Raw genomic sequence first — 17,674 nt, forward strand, 5'->3', positions numbered from 1 at the left:
AAATATTCTTTTGGTATTCTCTAGCTTTTCTATGGTTCATCACAGGTTTGCAATATGGTCGCGGGTGCCACGTCTTCGCCAAAATCCTGCCTGTGCATCAAGAAGCGCTACTTCGACTACTGATCTTTCCTGTATAATTTTCAGAAGGATCTTGCTTGCATGCGGTAGGAGGGCTATTGCTCGGTAGTTGGAGCCATTCTGGGAGTCGCCTTTCTTTGGCAGAGGTGTATCCCCTGTGTAATACACAGTAAATAGATCCCATTGATTTCAATGGGTTCATTTGTATCTGCGTATTTGTCAAGTGATTTTTGGTTGCGTGAAAAAATACACAGTATGTCCTATTTTGCTGCACATTATGCCCTGAAATAGGCCATAGAAGTGACTGGGCCAGTGCAAATACCCACCGAATAAGCAGGAAACCTGCTGTTAGGTTGTGCTGCTGGAGTTTGTTATTCTACAGGGTTCCAGGAGCACACCTGCACAGGTGAGGGTTAATTGAGCTGGTGGGTGTGGTGGTTCTGGTCAGCCAATCCCCTGGGTCTTGGTGTTGATATATACCCCAGCCCCACTGCAGGAGGAAGCTGTTTCTCCACAATCTTGTCTGCCTTTGTTTGTGTCAGGTCAGCTTGCAGCTTTCTGTGTGTAGTGAAATGTCAGCTTGCAGCTTTCTGTGTATGTAGTGAAATGTCAGCTTGCAGCTTGCTGGGTGTTTGGTGTCCTGTACTGCCTGTTTTGTGTCTTGTTAGAGTAGGGACTGCAAGACACGAGGAGCCTTGATAGCGGCCTTGCAGCTTAAGTTCATTGGCCAATGTACGAACTAATAGCTTGTCTTAATATTCAGCTTTACCATCTGCTGTAGTGTGCGAGGTTGTGTAGTAAGTGAGTTTGTGCATTGGGTTTGTCTGTCCTTGTCCTGGGTCCGTGTACCACCTATTCTGAGAGAGCCAGGGCTGAGGTTACAGCGTGGGGCCCCTCTGCTAAACTGCCTCCCCCTTTCCGCATGCTCACCAGCTCTCCGCCCCTTGTCGGCTGCCAGCAATGGGAGGGGCTTAGCAACTAGCTCCCGCCCCATCGTCTCCCATTCCAAACACCTGGCAAGGGGCAGAGAGGAGGAGGGAAGGGGGTTGGAGTTTAGCAAACACACCACTAAACTCCCTCCCACCTCCCTTCTCCGGCAGCTCCCATAGGAGTCTATGGGAGCCACTGCCGTATTCTGGCCAGAAGACAGTTCCTGAACTATCTTTCCTGGCCAACGTAAAAGCACCCGGCCGAAATGTGAACTGTATACACTATCTTGACTGGGCACTTTTACGCTGCACGAATACGCCTATCTGAACTGATGCATTATAAACCAATGCATCAGATGGGCAGCGTATATCAGCTGACTGTGAAAGCCCGGCCGATATATGCTTGCGTGAATAAAGCTTTACACTGAAGGCATATGGGGGTATAGGAGAAGGCTCATGCAACTCTAATGAGTCTGTCACATAAATATTTTGCAGAACGCTGCTCAATGCTCCACCGCACAGAATGATTTGCACCAAAATCCTTGTTATTTGTACGGATTTAATGCAGAATTGAAAATGGCAGAATTCTACCAGCTTTTCCATGTTAAAATCTGCATTTAGACCTACAGATTATGATAGAGGAACAATCCACAGTATCCTGCTGAATATTGTGTTCCATGAGAAGACACCTTAATATGACCCCCCTGTGCATGAATCAAGTAGCCAAATAAAGGTCCAATGTCCTGAAGCCGCACGTGTGCAAACAATCCAAAAAGACTAGTAAGACATGTTTTACTGCCGACCATTTAATTGAATGCAGTTGAATAAAAGGGGATTATCCTCCCGGAATGGCGCACAGTAGTAACTGTTATAATGCTGGTAATTATCCAGAGTACAAGCTTTTCATTATTCATTTGCTGCACACCGCTGCCAGTGTTTACTTCCTGCCATACAATGTAATACACATATTGCAGTGTATTGAATGTTCATTGTTTTGACAGAGGCTTTCCCTAAACATAGCAGACAGGTCATTGTGGCTCTATCAGGCCAGTGGGTGTCCTGATGATATAAACTCTATTATTATTATATTGTTTTATTGTCTGTTTTTTATAAAAAATATTTTTATAGCAAAAAATGATTATGATCTTAAAAATGCAAAATATATTCAAAATATTATTAAGGCAGGTAGATTTTTCTTTGAGATGTTTATAAATAGTCCGTTTTTACATAACATATATAAACATTTCATTATAATGACATTAAGAGCTCCTTCAGATGAGCATGAGCACAGAAACGCTCACGATAGTGCGACCTTCACAGTTCAAAAAGTTGCACTATCACATGTGAAGGTCGCGCTATCACATGTGAAGGTCGCGCTATCACTGGTCCATTCACATCGGCGCGGGTAATTTAAAAAGGCTGTGCAGCCTAATTAGACCCAACTGTTTTCGATTTTCCCACCACTCTGCATAGTTCAATGAGCAGTGATTGGGTTAAAGGAGATGTCTCGAGGAAGCATTTAATTTTTTTTTTTGCCCAGTCCCCCCCATTAAACACACATTACTAAGCCCCCCTGTAAATGACATTTCTAGCTGGTTCGTACTTACCGTTCCAGCGTTTCAGCAAGTTATAAAAGTTTCCTCAAGATGGCCGCCGGCTCTTTCCCAGTCGCTCGCTGCAGCCCGACGTGCGCGCTCCCGAGACGCCGCCAGCTGTGTCTCCATGGCAACTGGACGCATCGCAGCCGCCGACCAGACGCCCCGCAGCCGCCGACCAGACAGCAGGTAACCGGCGCTAGCCCCCGGCTCCCCAGCGCTAGCTCCCCCGGCGCAGCGACAGCCCCCCCGGCCTAGCGCTAGCTCCCCCGGCGCAGCGACAGCCCCCCTGGCGCAGCGACAGCCCCCCCGGCCTAGCGCTAGCTCCCCCGGCCTAGCGCTAGCTCCCCCGGCCTAGCGACAGCCCCCCCGGCCTAGCGACAGCCCCCCCGGCCTAGCGACAGCCCCCCCGGCCTAGCGACAGCCCCCCCGGCCTAGCGCTAGCTCCCCCGGCGCAGCGACAGCCCCCCCGGCCTAGCGACAGCCCCCCCGGCCTAGCGCTAGCTCCCCCGGCGCAGCGACAGCCCCCCCCCCCCATCGCAGCGACAGCCCCCCCGGCCTAGCGCTAGCTCCCCCGGCGCAGCGGCAGCCCCCCCCCCCCCCCCCCCGGCGCAGCCCGGCGCAGCCCGGCGCAGCGGCAGCCCCCCCCGACCCATCACTTACCTGGGAGGCTTCTCGGGGCTGCTGGGCTGGGCTGGTCTTCTCCGCTGGGCAGCTCCAGTTTCTGCACCTTCCTCTAACAGAGGATGGTGCAGAATGGCCGCTTCAGCGCGCTCCCGAGCAGTGACAGCTCGTCTGCGCATGCGCAGAAGAGCTGTAGCGGGGAGCACACTGAAGCGGCTCGTGCTGAATGGAGAAGACCGGACTGCGCAAGCGCGTCTAAAAAAGCAAGCTGCCGGCGAATTTAGACGGAACCATGGAGACGAGGACGCTAGCAACGGAGCAGGTAAGTGAATAACTTCTGTATGGGTCATAATTAATGCACGATGTACATTACAAAGTGCATTAATATGGCCATACAGAAGTGTATAACCCCACTTGGTTTCGCGAGACCACCCCTTTAAGATTTGCGCACCCCTGTAGACACCTATGGTGCCTTTGGCGTGCAAATGTGGCCTAAAGTAGAGCATGTTGCATTTTTTTTTTTTTTTTTTGTGCGCGTAAGTGAAAGTGAAAATGAACCCATTGGAAACAATTAGAGATGAGCGAACGTACTCGTCCGAGCTTGATATTCGTGCGAATATTAGGGTGTTCGGGATGCTCGTTACTCTTAACGAGCACCACGCGGTGTTCGGGTTACTTTCACTTTCATCTCTGAGACGTTAGCGCGCTTTTCTGGCCAATTGAAAGACAGGGAAGGCATTACAACTTCCCCCTGCAACGTTTAAGCCCTATACCACCCCCCTGCTGTGAGTGGCTGGGGAGATAAGGTGTCACCTGAGTATTGAAATCTGCCCCTCCCACGGCTCGCTACGGATGTATTCTGACATTAGTTCAGGGAAAGTGGTATCGTGTTGGAGCTGCTATAGGGAGAGTGTTAGGTGTATTGTAGGCTTCAAGAACCCCAACGGTCCTTCTAAAGGCCATAAATCGTCTCTATATGCGCTCAGTGGGGCCGGCGGCAGCAGCGCCGACCCCATTGAGAACATGTAGAAGACAAATCCTTCTTTTCTGCCACAGCTGTAACAGCTGTAGCAGAGAAGAACGATGTTTGCCCATTGAATTCAATGGAGCCGGCAATACAGCAGGTTCCACTGAATGCAATGGGCTGCCGGCGTTCGCAGGATGAATGGTCGGGAAGGGGTTAAATATATAACCCCTTCCCTGCAATTCATCCAGAAATGTGTTACACTAAAAATATATACCGGCGTATAAGGCGACGGGGCGTATAAGACGACCCCCCAACTGTCACCTTATACGCCGGCAATACAGTGGAGCAAAGAATAAAAAGCATTACTCACTTCTTCAGACGATCTGCGCCGCTCCTGCAGGCTGTCACTCCTTCCTGGCGTTCTGCGGTGCTGCTGCAGGCTGTCGCTCCCTCCTGGTTCCCGGCAGAGCATTGCTTTCTCTATGAAAGGCTTTAAATCCCAGCCTCCAGAAACACACGTGTCTTCAGCCAATCACAGCCAATGACAGTGATGTCATTGAATTGCTGTGATTGGCTGTGTTTCTGGAGGCGGGGATTTCAAGCCTTTCATAGAGAAAGCTTTAGTCCATGGACCAGGAAGGAGTGACAGCCTGCAGGAGCGGCGCAGATCGTCTGAAGAAGTAAGTAATGCTTTTTATTCTTTGCTCCACTGTATTGCCGGCGTATAAGGTGACAGTTGGGGGGTCGTCTTATACGCCCCGTCGCCTTATACGCCGGTATATATTTTTAGTGTATCACATTTCTGGATGAATTGCAGGGAAGGGGTTATATATGTAACCCCTTCCCGACCATTCATCCTGCGATCGCCGGCAGCCCACTGCATTCAGTGGAACCTGCTGTATTGCTGGTTCCATTGAATTCAATGGGCAAACATCGTTCTTCTCTGCCACAGCTGTTACAGCTGTGCCAGAGGAGAACGATCTTTACGCTGACAGTGCGGGGGGGGGGGGGGGGGGCACTCTTGCCGCTGTTGTGGCTTAATAGTGGGACCTGGGAACTTGAGATGCAGCCCAACATGTAGCCCCTCGCCTGCCCTATCCGTTGCTGTGTCGTTTCCATCACTTTCTTGAATTGCCCAGATTTTCACACATGAAAACCTTAGCGAGCATCGGCGATATACAAAAATGCTCGGGTCGCCCATTGACTTCAATGGGGTTCGTTACTCGAAACGAACCCTCGAGCATTGCGAAAATTTCGTGCCGAGTAACGAGCACCCGAGCATTTTGGTGTTCGCTCATCTCTAGAAACAATATGCTCTATTGTCTGTACAAACGCGCCCATGTGAGTAAGCACTAAGAATTTAACATCGTCTGTTGGTTTTGCTTGAAATTCTGTTCTGGTGACCCTCCGGTCCTGGACAATGATGGCTTCACTTCCTATCTGTTGCGCACTGTATATGCACTATCAGTCTAACACGGGTGTATTAGTGCGTGTAAAATTTATACACGAAATATGCATTGATTTCAGTGGATTCGTTCATATTTCCGTTTTCTGCGTGCGCAATTCGGTCATGCAAAAAAAAAAACATGTTGCATGAGCGGCTCAGACATCCTTCGCTAGTGAAATGAGTTTAGACGGACTCTTAAGACACTACACCTGCTTTGATTGGCCATTGCAGCTCATATGGGCAGTGTTGGCCCATCGAAGCAGCATGTCTTAGACTACTAATACATACTAGTAGACCGTGTGCATCAGGTAGCCAGAGACCCGATGCGGCCATCTTTGTTTGTCCAGACCTGGAGGGTCACTTTAAAGTATCCACAAAGAAAATGGACTTCAGCTAAGCTAATATCAAATGTCCCTTTTTGGTCATGTGTCATAGCTGACGGTTCGCAGCTGTCGTTTATTGACTCTTTGCAGCAAGTTATATTGCAGAGCTCGGTGCTATCACAGGTGGGAGAGGGAAAGGGAATGCGAAGTATTGTTGATCCTCCTTTTGTTCTGATGAACTAGTGTGACTAGATAAACAGCACCTCTTAAACTGCCTCTCAGCAGGGGAGAAGATGGCATGTTGTGGAACACATTAAAGGACTATAAGCTCAGGCGGAAGGAGAAAAAGTTTTGGCTCAATGGAAAAGTTTTGGCCTTACTGAGCAGTAAGGAAACTGGGAGGGATTGAAGTAGATGCAATAATATATGCGGAAAACTGTTTATATAGTTCTGGAGCAAAAAGAAGAAATAGCTTCATCTTCATTCTTTATAGATACATTTAGAAATTATAATCTAATTTTGTAAGTAAAGGTAACCCTATATATATCTGAAATAAATATCATCTGACCCGCATAAAAATGAACTCAACCGAATGGAGATGTTCATTTCAATGTGAAAATAAGGGAGATGAAATAAAACCTTCACAGTGCCACCTACTGGAAGGCAGCATTCTTGTAGGAATGCTGCTTTTCAATAGGTGGCACTGTGGAAGTTTTATTCCACCTCCCTTATTTGCATATTACCCAGAGGAGCGTGCATGGCCACTTGAGTCTCCTCACTCACTGTCTAGGTGCTCTCTTTAAGGAAAAAGATAGTGTTTCTGACCCCCCATCCCAGGCCTCTCACTAGCAAAGCCAGACTCCCACTGTACATTGATGAAGGGCAAATACCCTGAAACAGCTGTCTGTATATGGAGTCTGGCTTTGCTTTTAATTTCCGGTCATTGATACAAGGCTTGTATAGAGAGTCTAACTTTGGCTTAAAGGAATGCTGCCTTCCAATAGGTGGCACTGTGGAGGTATTATTCCATCTCCCTTATTTGCATATTACCCAGAGGAGCGTGCATGGCCATTTCAGTCTCCCCATTCACCATCTAGGTGCTCTCCTTAAGGAGAAAAGATAGCGTTTCAATGTAAAGAGACACCTCTAGCAGCTGCTTATCTCCCACAGGATGAAAGGATCTGGCATGTTAGATTCCTTTCCTTCTAGATCTGACCAGACATTTGCTGTTAGTGGGAAGAGTCTAGTGCCCCACCCCCATAGACATTAGATAGTTAATCAATCCTGCTAAAATTGTCGGGCTATGTCACGTTTTTAGGAGACTGTGTCACCATCTTATTGCAGTTCTCTCTGAAGGCAGCGTAAGGTAGTGACTATCACACTGATTACAGCAATACTGTGTAGATCAGTGCAGTAGTTTTGGAGAAACTTGCATTTTATTAGTAGCACACAGACACAGAAGTAGTCCTGCATATGCATGAGCTGCAGCCTAGCCACACCCACCCTCCAGCCAATGACTGGCGGCTCTCTGACTATGCACAGTTAATAAGCAGACAGCAGCTCACGAATATCCAGGACTACTTTAAGTAGTCCTCTATGCATGTGCTGCTACTGATAAAAGGCAAGTTTTTCAAAACAGATACATACAGCAGACATATCACTGTAATCAGTGTGATTGTCACTATCTTTGGTGCTTTCAAAGAGGGGTGCAAAAAGATAGTGACAGAGTCTCTTTAACTTATGTTTACACCTTTAGACCTTCTTCACCCTCTACTGCTAATCATATAATGGTAGAGATGGAAGGGACCTCCAGGGTCATTGGATCCGACCCCCTGCTCAGTGCAGGGATTCACTAAATCATCCCAGGTAGATGTCTGTCCAGCCTTTGTTTGAAGACATCCGTTAAAGGAGAACTCACCACCTTCCGTGGCAACCTGTTCCACTCATTGATCACCCTCACGTCTAATATCTAATTTGTCTCTCCTCCCTTCCAGGTTCATTCCATTGCTTCTAGTCTTTCCTTGTGCAGCTGAGCATCGGGCTGTGAATATAAACCAGATCTAATGCTGGATTCAGATTCTATTGTTACATTAGACGAATTTCTGTCAGAGTTAAGCAATCCTAAAATCTTGTGTGGGAAATCTTCCATGTGAACACTTTTTCTCTATGGCAGGTCCTGTTGCTGGTTGCATAGAAATAACTATGTGAGCACTAAGGAGAGGGCAGTTTCACAGCACAGCAATGTACTTTATTAGACAACTGGCTGTTCACAATGGTAGTTTCCTTGAATGGACATTAGACCCCAAAGTGTGGCATAAAATCAAGTGAGCAGGTTCTACCATGGATCAATTCTGATCAACACGCAGCACACAAGCAGGCAAATTGCAGTTGAATAAGATACAAAGCTTCTGGTATAAATCAGCTCTGTGCACAAGCACGCTAGCCCAGCAAACATCTCATCAGTGAAAACTCAAGCAGAGGACCCCCCCCCACCCCAAATCTACTATTGATGGCAAAGCCTTAGGAACATTAGTTTGCTTTCTGTTAAAAATTGGAATCCAATTATACCACCAAGGAGAATACTTTGAAGGTCCTACTGTACAGCCTCAGTGGGCGCTGTCTTATATGTTGCTCCTAAACACTCAGATTTCTTTTACGTCTATTTTCCAAAAATGTACTATTGTTGCCACAGGCGGTGGTGAAGTCTCCTTCAAGGGAAGTGTTATTTCAGTTTGAGCCTTCTTTGGTCTTCTTTGACTCTGATGGTTGTGTCAGCTGTTGGTGTACACCTAGAGGCAATTAGTGGGGTGGGGGGGGGGGGGTGGTTAGTTCCCTCCTGGCCCGGGTTCTGTGCCGGTCAATTCCAGTACAGTCTCCTTCTGCTGTGGAGTGAGGACATCTCTGGATCTGGTTTCTGTGGTTCTCTCAGCAGCTCATCATATAACTTCAGAGATTTATTCTTTGAGGTTTTGGTTTACTCTTATTGTGGTTTTTCCTTTGTCATTTATCAGGGTTAGTGAGTGGCACAGGCATGAGGGTGGATGCGTCCTTATCAGGGCGGGTCATCCACTAGTAGGCAGGGGTTGTAGACAGAGGCTGGACAGACATATGTCTGGGATGATTTAGTGATTCGGCATTGAGCAGGGGGTTGGACCCGATGACCCTGGAGGTCCCTTCCAACTCTACCATTCTATGCTCTGAAACTCATAATTTTTGCTATGACATTGCATTGGTAGGTAGGAAACTGGCATAATATTGTAATATAGGCTGACAAAATATTTGTGGTATTGGAGTCTGGAATAATGTGGCACAGATACAAAGACTAGTATAGTGTCTGGAGAATTTCAGCCAGGTATACTGTGGGTGTTCTGAGTGCTGATGTGTTGGTGCTGAATGGTAGTTAAATATGTTAACATCAAACAATGTATTTTTAGTGTGGTTTTGACTATGATAGTAGCAAATTATTTTGTTCATGTCATCACTTTTTGAAATATTCGTACACGCTAAAGACGAGTAAGTTCTTATATGTTTAATAAGCAGAAAATATCTCCACGGTGAGCATTATGGTGTACAGAGTAGGATGGAGACAATTGGTAGGGGGTATACAGGAAGGGGTAGCCAGCCGTGCCAGCGCCTTCACTCCTATGGCTGTTGGACCAGCCTGGAAATCATAGTTGTATCTTTACAACATAATACATCTGGAACGTAGCTAACTTTGATAGAAATTAACTAAAAAAAAAGGGCCATAATATAGTAAGAACCCGGCTGCTCACACTGACCTTTAACCTGTGATTTTCTAGTCTTTGATTAAAGGGGTTGTCCCGCGAAACAAAGTTGGGTTATACACTTCTGTATGGCCACATTAATGCACTTTGTAATGTACATTGTGCATTAATTATGAGCCATACAGAAGTTATTCACTTACCTGCTCCGTTGCTAGCGTCCCCGTCTCCATGGTGCCGTCTAATTTTCAGCGTCTAATCGCCCGATTAGACGCGCTTGCGCAGTCCGGTCTTCTCCGTGTTGAATGGGGCTGCTCGTGCTGGAGAGCTGCTCCTCGTAGCTCCGCCCCGTCACGTGTGCCGATTCCAGCCAATCAGGAGGCTGGAATCGTCAATGGACCGCACAGAAGACCTGCGGTCCACCGAGGGTGAAGATCCCGGCGGCCATCTTCGCAAGGTAAGTAAGAAGTCACCGGAGCGCGGGGATTCGGGTAAGTACTATCCGTTTTTTTTTTCAACACATGCATCGGGTTTGTCTCGCGCCGAACGGGGGGGCTATTGAAAAAAAACAAAAACGTTTCGGCGCGGGACAACCCCTTTAACCCCTTGAGTGGCAGGTTTCCTACCACCCTGTCGTGCCCACCAGGGCAGGTTTTTTAAAATGGTCTAATCATTGAATTTCAACTAGTTTTGCAGTTGCGTCTCAAGAGCCATAACTTTTTCATTTTTCCATTGACATGGCCATATAAGGGCTTGTTTTTTGCGGGACAAGTTGTGATTTTTTAAACAGGGGGGAGGAAAAAAAGAAATGGGGAAAAAAGAAAAAAGGGGCCATGTCATTAAGGGGTTAAATAATGTATTAACTTCCTTCTCTGGGTCATTACGACGCACATGGATACCACATGTGTGATTGTATTTTTGATTTTTTACAAAGTAAAGGGAGACAAGTGTTTTTTTTATTTTTTTAATAATTTTTTAACTTTTTTTTTTTTTAATTTAAAAAAAAAATTATTTTTTTTTGTCCCTTTAGGGGACTTCCACAGGGACCCATCAGGACCCCTGATCACATTCCAGGGGTCCGATGGTGACAGCCCTTTACATGCTGCAGTGACAGCCCTTTACATGCTGCAGTCACATAGACTGCAGCATGTAATGGGTTAACACAGCAGAGATCGGAGGTTTTCTCTGATCCCTGCTGTAAGAGCAGGTACCTAGCTGTCCTCTGACAGCTAACAACCAGCTCTCCCTGCCACAGAGACCATCGGCTTGCTTCTGACAAGTCGATGGTCTCTATGGCAACCTGTAAACAAAGCAGGACATTGCCGATATGCCGGCAATATCTTCTGCTGGTTTTTCAAAGCCCTTGCTTTGTTCTCTGTGGGTCTGTGCAGGCAGAGCACACTGTCACAGCTTGTGGCATTGTGCTCTGCAGCTCCCATAGTGATACATAGCCCGGAAATCTTCCGGGCTATGTTGCTATGAGCAGTGGAGCTCGTCACGGAACTTTTCCAGGCGTGCCACTCAAGGGGTTAAGAGAAGAAATGCTTCAAATTGATGTCTTTTTTTAATTTTTAGGAGATTTTTACGCCATAAGTTCACATCAATAGATCCCCTTCTGTCATTTTGCTTTTCAGGAGCAGAATATTGCTCTGCTTTACTATTCTACATATTAAAGGGGTTGGCTGTTTTTAACCCCTTAATGAAATGGCCCTTTTTTTTTTCGTTTTCCCTTCCCTTCCTTATTTATCCATCGACATAGCTTTATGAGGGCTTTTTTTTTCGAGATGAGTTGTGTTTTTCAGTGGTATTATATAATGTACTGAAAAAAACAAAAAACGACATTCCATCATCTTTCAGTGCGTCTTTTTTCTACGGCGCACAAACTGCAACAAAAATGAAATAATAACTCTATTCAATGGGTTGGTATGATTACTACGATACCAAACATGTAGTTTTTTTTAACTGCACTACTTTTATTTTTTTTCAAAAGACATTTGATTTTTTAAAATTATTTTCTGCCGCCATCTTCTGCGCACAATGGCTTTTTTTTTATTTTTCCATCAACTTAGTTGTGTGAGGACATTTTTTGCAAGACAGCCTGTAGTTTACGTTGGTACCATTTTGGAATACATACGACTTTTTGATCGCTTTTTATAGCATTTTTTTCTGGGAGACAAGGTGACTGAAAAAGTGCATTTCTGGTGATTTTTATTTTTTTTTCAGATGACATTCGCCGTGCGGGGTAAATAATGCACTACTTTGATAGATTTGATGGACTTTTACGGACACGCTGATACCAAATATGTATTTTTGTTATATTATTTAGATTTTTTTAATATAGATATGGCAAAAGAGGGGTGATTTAAACTTTTATAACACTTTTTTTTACGCTTAGTAAAACTTTATTGATCTGATTTTTACTTTCCTTTTTAGCCCCCCTAGGAGACCACAACCAGCGATGCTTTGATCGCTCCCGCTATAGCATTACATCATACTTCAATCTGACAGGCAGTCTATCAAGCCACCCCACGGGGATGGCTTGATAGGCAGTCTGCCGAGACAAACCTGGGGCCTTTCAGGAGGCCCCTGGCTGCCATGATACCCGGATGGCTGACTGCGATCTCACCACAGGGGGCTGTACAGAATTGACAGCGGTATTTAAAGAGTTAATAGCTGCGATCGGCCATGCGGCTGATTGCAGCTATTGCCCGCGGGTGTCAGCTGTGGCTCTAGGTGGGCCATCTTCAGCTGCCAGAAGCGAACCAAAAAAAACAGTGAAGACAGCCGAAGGGGCAAAGTGCTCGGGCGAGGCCTCTAGTCCTCTCATCCTAGCGACCAGTGGTTGTCTCAGCAGTGGAACCCCCAATGATCAATAGTTTTGACATATCTCTATGACATGACAAAAGATAGCTGAAAGTGTAGTTACTTGTTAAAGAGGTTGTCTCATTAAGGTAACCCGCAGCAATCATGTGAGTGCTGAAATCAAATCTGAGCCGACGGGTTCTCCCTGATGGGACAATGCGGAATTGACCTTTCTTCTCATTTGTGAGTAAACTAGTGACTACATTGGGCACAATGTAACTTACTGCATATTTTACACTTACTCCAGACGCAGTTTTCAATCTTTTTTGTACATCATTTTTGCATTTTCTCTTTTAGTCGATCATCTTTATCCGAGATAAGAACACACAAGGACAGGAGTTGTCTGGATACATTGACTATTCCCATCGGCTAAAGACAGAAGACTTTGAAGTGTACTTTAGTGGCAAGAAAAAGTTACTCCCACGACCCACGGATTTAAGGTACTTATTATAATAGGCCATTTAGTAGAGGTCTCCAGCCCCCAATACCTGTATAAAATTACAAATCCTTAATTCTGTGCATTATAAAATGAAAGGTACAGGAGAACTTAGTGGAACAGAATGCTGGGCATTAGCACTCTATATTACTATACCTTTGATTTTATTACGCAGAGAATAAAGAATTTGTAATTTTCTATAATAATTGTGTGCCGGATACCACTATTAAACCCAGGATAAAGCGGTGTTCCCTTGCTCCGCCTCAGGGCTCTTTCATGTGGGTGTGGTTTCAGCGCAGTATAGGCGCACCAAAAAATTGCGGCTATACTGCACTAAATGTCGCGTGAATGGGCAATTTTTCACGAGCAGAAGACCCGAGCCTCATGTACATAATAATCATGCATTCACTGGAGCAGCTTCTTGCTTAAAAAAAGCACAGCCACTCCAGAAAAAAAGAGAGATGAAGGCCCGCAGGGCTTCGGGATTTCCCCATAGCAGGAAGAGAGAGTCTGGGGGAATAATCCATAGGAGGGTTAATCCCCCATAGCCCCGCTCTCTCTCTCCCTGCTCTGGGGATCCCAGAGGAATATCCCCATAGTGCAGAGAGAGAGGGGGCAGGGCTACAAGGGATCCCTGAGGGATATCCCCATAGTGCATAGAGGAAGGAGGGGCTAAAGAGAGGGTGGTGCTTGAGAGTTTCTCGCAGGGATTCCCCCCATAGCATAGGATCCCTCTAGCCACGCTCCTGCTCTTGGGGAGGCCCTCTAACCCTGCCCCTCTCCCTTAGGGAACCCAATAGTGGGGAGAAAGGTGGAGGGAATCTCCTACTGCCCCCCAAGGCTGGGAAATTAAGGTAACCCCCAGGGAGATGAACTGAACCCTTAGGGCTTCCCTATATGCCCACGGGGACTAACATGAGTTTACAACAGGACATTTAAAATATGCTTCTGGGTGTAGTGGCGTCGCTGCTGCTTGGCAGAAATCCTCCTAATGACTTCTAATCTTCTTTTCCAAGCGTCGGACACAGCTAAACTGCTGCTGCCAGTGGAGACTCCTGCGCATCACGCTCCAAAGATAGGTCAGGTCCTAGCTTTTCTCGCAGCACGGACCTTAGATGCGGCATTGTAGCCATCCATGTCCTATCTTTCGAAGGTGTGAGTTTTTTGCCCGTCTAAAATTCCTTCATCTGAACGTTTCTATAAGAAGCCATTGGTTCTATTGGACGCAATTTTTTCACGCACCTATTCTGCGCTAGAACCACACCCGCGTGAATGAGGCCTCATGGGCATTGGGCGGATACACTGCAGCTGTTGGCCAGCTGGGTAAAAACACTCTTCTTCTTTTAAACCTTATATATACTGTACATTATTGAGATGAATTTGTGTGATTATTCTAAACAGCAGAAATGGCGGACCCAATGAAGAGGGGTTATGAATGCGGCTTTTCTTCCGTGGTGCTTATCATCAAATAGCAATGACTTTGAATAATCATTAAATAAGGACATTTTGTAATATTATTTACTTTTGACAGAATGTTACCGAGTAGTGAGAGGAAGCCAGAACTTTTTATGAACTAACAGCCTCTCTACATTGGTCGGGTTCTTGGCACCCTCAGTCGAGACCTCCTTTTGTCATCAAATCTGTTGTTCATGGTCAGTTTAAGGCTGGGTTCACATGGGGCGGATTTGCCGCGGAAATTCCGTGCAGAATTTCACCGCGGCAAATCCGCATGCGGCCGCTAATCCAGGGATTAACCAGCCATGTCTCGTTCACACAGGATGGCAAATCCGCTGCGGCTAAGCCGGCAGAAGCCGCTGCTGCGGCGCGGATTTGCCAGCCGCAGCATGTTCATTTATTTTTTTTTCCACTGCGGCCAGGCTCTCCTCTATGGGAGCGCCGGCTGCAGCAGAAGAGCGAGCGGCCGGGCTGCTTCAAAGCCGCTGTGGGCTTTGCAGCGATGTTTCTCCGGGTGGAAATCCCACGGTTTTCCGCTACGGCCAAACCGAGAATCCACCCTGTGAGAACCCAGCCTTAGGGTCCTTTTAGACGATCCGATTCTTGTTTGAGTGAGTGACGTCACTGCTAACTCATCCGATCTCGTGCCGCCTGTTTTTAGGCAGATACATTGTTGGCTCGTTCAAACAACAATCATTCAGAATCGTTTAGTCCCTGCATAAGCGAATGAGATGGACTGAATGAGCGTGAGTCAACGATAGTTTTTATGCCTGCACGAAATGAATGATCAACGAAAAGCGAACAATTCTCGTTCGTCATTCCGTCATTAGCTTGCATTTAAGGGGTTGGGAGGGGGGGGGGGGGGTTATTTACATCTCGTCCTCCGCAAGCAAATATGTATCCCCCACTATCATAATCCACAAAACCAATTCTGCAGTACATTCGCCTTATAACAGATCTTTAGAATTCCTTTTGTTATTATCGCGCTGTACGTATTTGGGAAAAATCCCTCTAACAATAGTTGGACTTTATTGTCCCGTATGAATATTTTCCTTTTTATGGTCAGCCGTTCCTTATTATTCTACTAATTCTTCTTTCTTTTAGCTATATGTAACTGTAGCCATCGCAGATGTTATGTCTCTGCAATGTTAACTTAGATGAATCTATATTGCAGCAAATGAAATCCTTTGTAGTTATTGAAACCCTTACTTATTTGCATTGCCAAGATATGCAGTGACCAGAGGCTTTAGCCAAAGTTAAGGTGGTCTTTAATTGTGGTTGTGGTTTTAAAGGATTTAAATACAGTATTGGCTGCGCTTGCTGAACCTCAGCTATGCAACCCACAGTATTTTCAGCTATCTTGAGCTGTTTTATTACGGACAAGAGATTTTAACTAGATTTAGATCGCATTCCAGATGTATTATGTTTTAAAGAAATAAGGTATGAGTACTAAAACGGCAGCACGTGGACCACGGTTTGCTGCATGTTCAGATATGCCATCCAAAGCAATTAACATGTTTAGCATGTATAACGTAAGCAGGCACAAAATACCGTATATACTCGAGTATAAGCCTAGTTTTTCTGCACATTTTTTTATGCTGAAAAAAGCCCCCCGAGTACCGTATATACTCAAGTGAGGTTAAAAAAAACAACAACAACAACAAAAAACCTGCAATACTCACCTCCCAGTGGGTGTCTGTGTCCCTGGCACAATGGTCTCCCCAGCGGTGTGGCAAACTGCTTGAAAATTCTCACCACTGTCATCTCCCTGCTCAGCTTTGAATTTCCCCTGCCGTCAGTGGTGTGTAGGTAAGCGCTGTGATTGGATTGATCGCCAGCCAATCACAGCCTGCGCTCGATCATTCACAGCCATTCAGTGGTTGACATCACTGAATGGCTGTAATTGGTTTATCGAGCGCCGTCTGTGATTGGCTGGCGCTTGATCCAATCACAGCGGTTACTTACACAGCGCTTGGGAAACAATGAAAGAGAATTAGGGCTGCTAGCACAGCAAGAGAAATATGATGTCATAGGCATTGCAGAAACCTGGTGGCCTGATAAACATGATTGGAATACAAGGCTTAGAGGATGCAACTTATTTTTCAGCAACAGACCTAAAGGGAGGAGATGTTGCGTTGTAGGTTAGGAAAACATAAATCTCCACAGAGATTCAAGCTTCAGATCATGGGAGTTCTGTGGAAACTGTTTGGGTAAGAATACAAGAAGAGAACAACAGAAATAACATCATTGTAGGCATTTGCTATCGACCCCCTGGACGAGTAGAAGATATGGAGGAACTCTTTTCACATCAGATGGCCAAGTTCTCAAAAAAGCACAACATAGTGATCATGGGAGATTTTACCTATCCAGACATTTGTTGGGAATCTCTCTCAGGTAAAAGCAATGGGTCCAACAAATTCTAATTTGCTCTTGCCGACAACTTTATCTTCCAAAAAGTAGAAAAGAAAACAAGGAGATCTGCTCACTTGGACCTAATTCCAACCAATAGTGAGGAAATGATTGAGGACATAAGGGTGGCTGGGACGTTAGGAGGCAGTGATCATGCTATCCTTAAATTTTGGATAACAAGGAGATGAAGACTTGAGAGGACTCGGACTTCAAGGTTGGATTTCAGAATAGCAGATTTGAATGAAGAATGTAATGCAGTTTGCAGAAACTGGTATGTGGGGTATGTCAAAAGCCAAATAAAAGTCAAAGATGCTACAGGTTGTTTACAGGATGAAAATGGTGAATTGGTTAAAAATGTTGAGAAGACCAACCTTTCAATTTCTATTTTATATTTGTTTTCTCTCAGAAAGTAGATGTAAAACCAACTGATCTTCTCTGTGCTATTGAAGAAATAAAAGAATGCAGGCTATCTATAAGCAGAAAGATTGTGAGGGAACTCTTAGCTAACTTAAATTACTTCAACTCCAGGTCCAGATAAATTGCATCCTAGTATATTGAAGAAAGTAGCAAAGATAATTGCTAAACCACTAAGTCCCGGAAGATAGAAAAAGGGAAATTTCCCTATCTTTAAAAAAAAGGGAAGAAAGTGGACCCAGGAAACTACAGGCCTGTGAGCTTGACTTTTATACTGGGAAAGATCTTTGAACAAATTATTAAGCAGCATGTATCCAAGTACTTGGATGAAAATTGAGTAATTAACAGAGATGAGCGAACGTACTCGGCCCGCCCCTTTTTCGCCCGAATACCGCGATTTTCGAGTACTTCCG

The 17,674-nt window shown here is 45.6% G+C and overlaps 1 protein-coding gene across 1 annotated transcript in view; it reads left to right on the forward strand.

Annotated features, from left to right (window-relative positions):
- The window catches only part of CFAP299 (cilia and flagella associated protein 299), a 446,034-nt gene that overhangs the window by 331,051 nt on the left and 97,309 nt on the right, over positions 1 to 17,674 (forward strand). The window contains exon 4 of the mRNA XM_066574916.1: positions 12,845 to 12,987. Coding sequence (XP_066431013.1) covers positions 12,845 to 12,987 — 143 coding nt within the window. The remainder of the gene's footprint in view (positions 1 to 12,844; positions 12,988 to 17,674) is intronic.

This window comes from Eleutherodactylus coqui, chromosome 7 (assembly GCF_035609145.1).
Source record: "Eleutherodactylus coqui strain aEleCoq1 chromosome 7, aEleCoq1.hap1, whole genome shotgun sequence".
NCBI classification, from domain to species: Eukaryota; Metazoa; Chordata; class Amphibia; order Anura; family Eleutherodactylidae; genus Eleutherodactylus; species Eleutherodactylus coqui.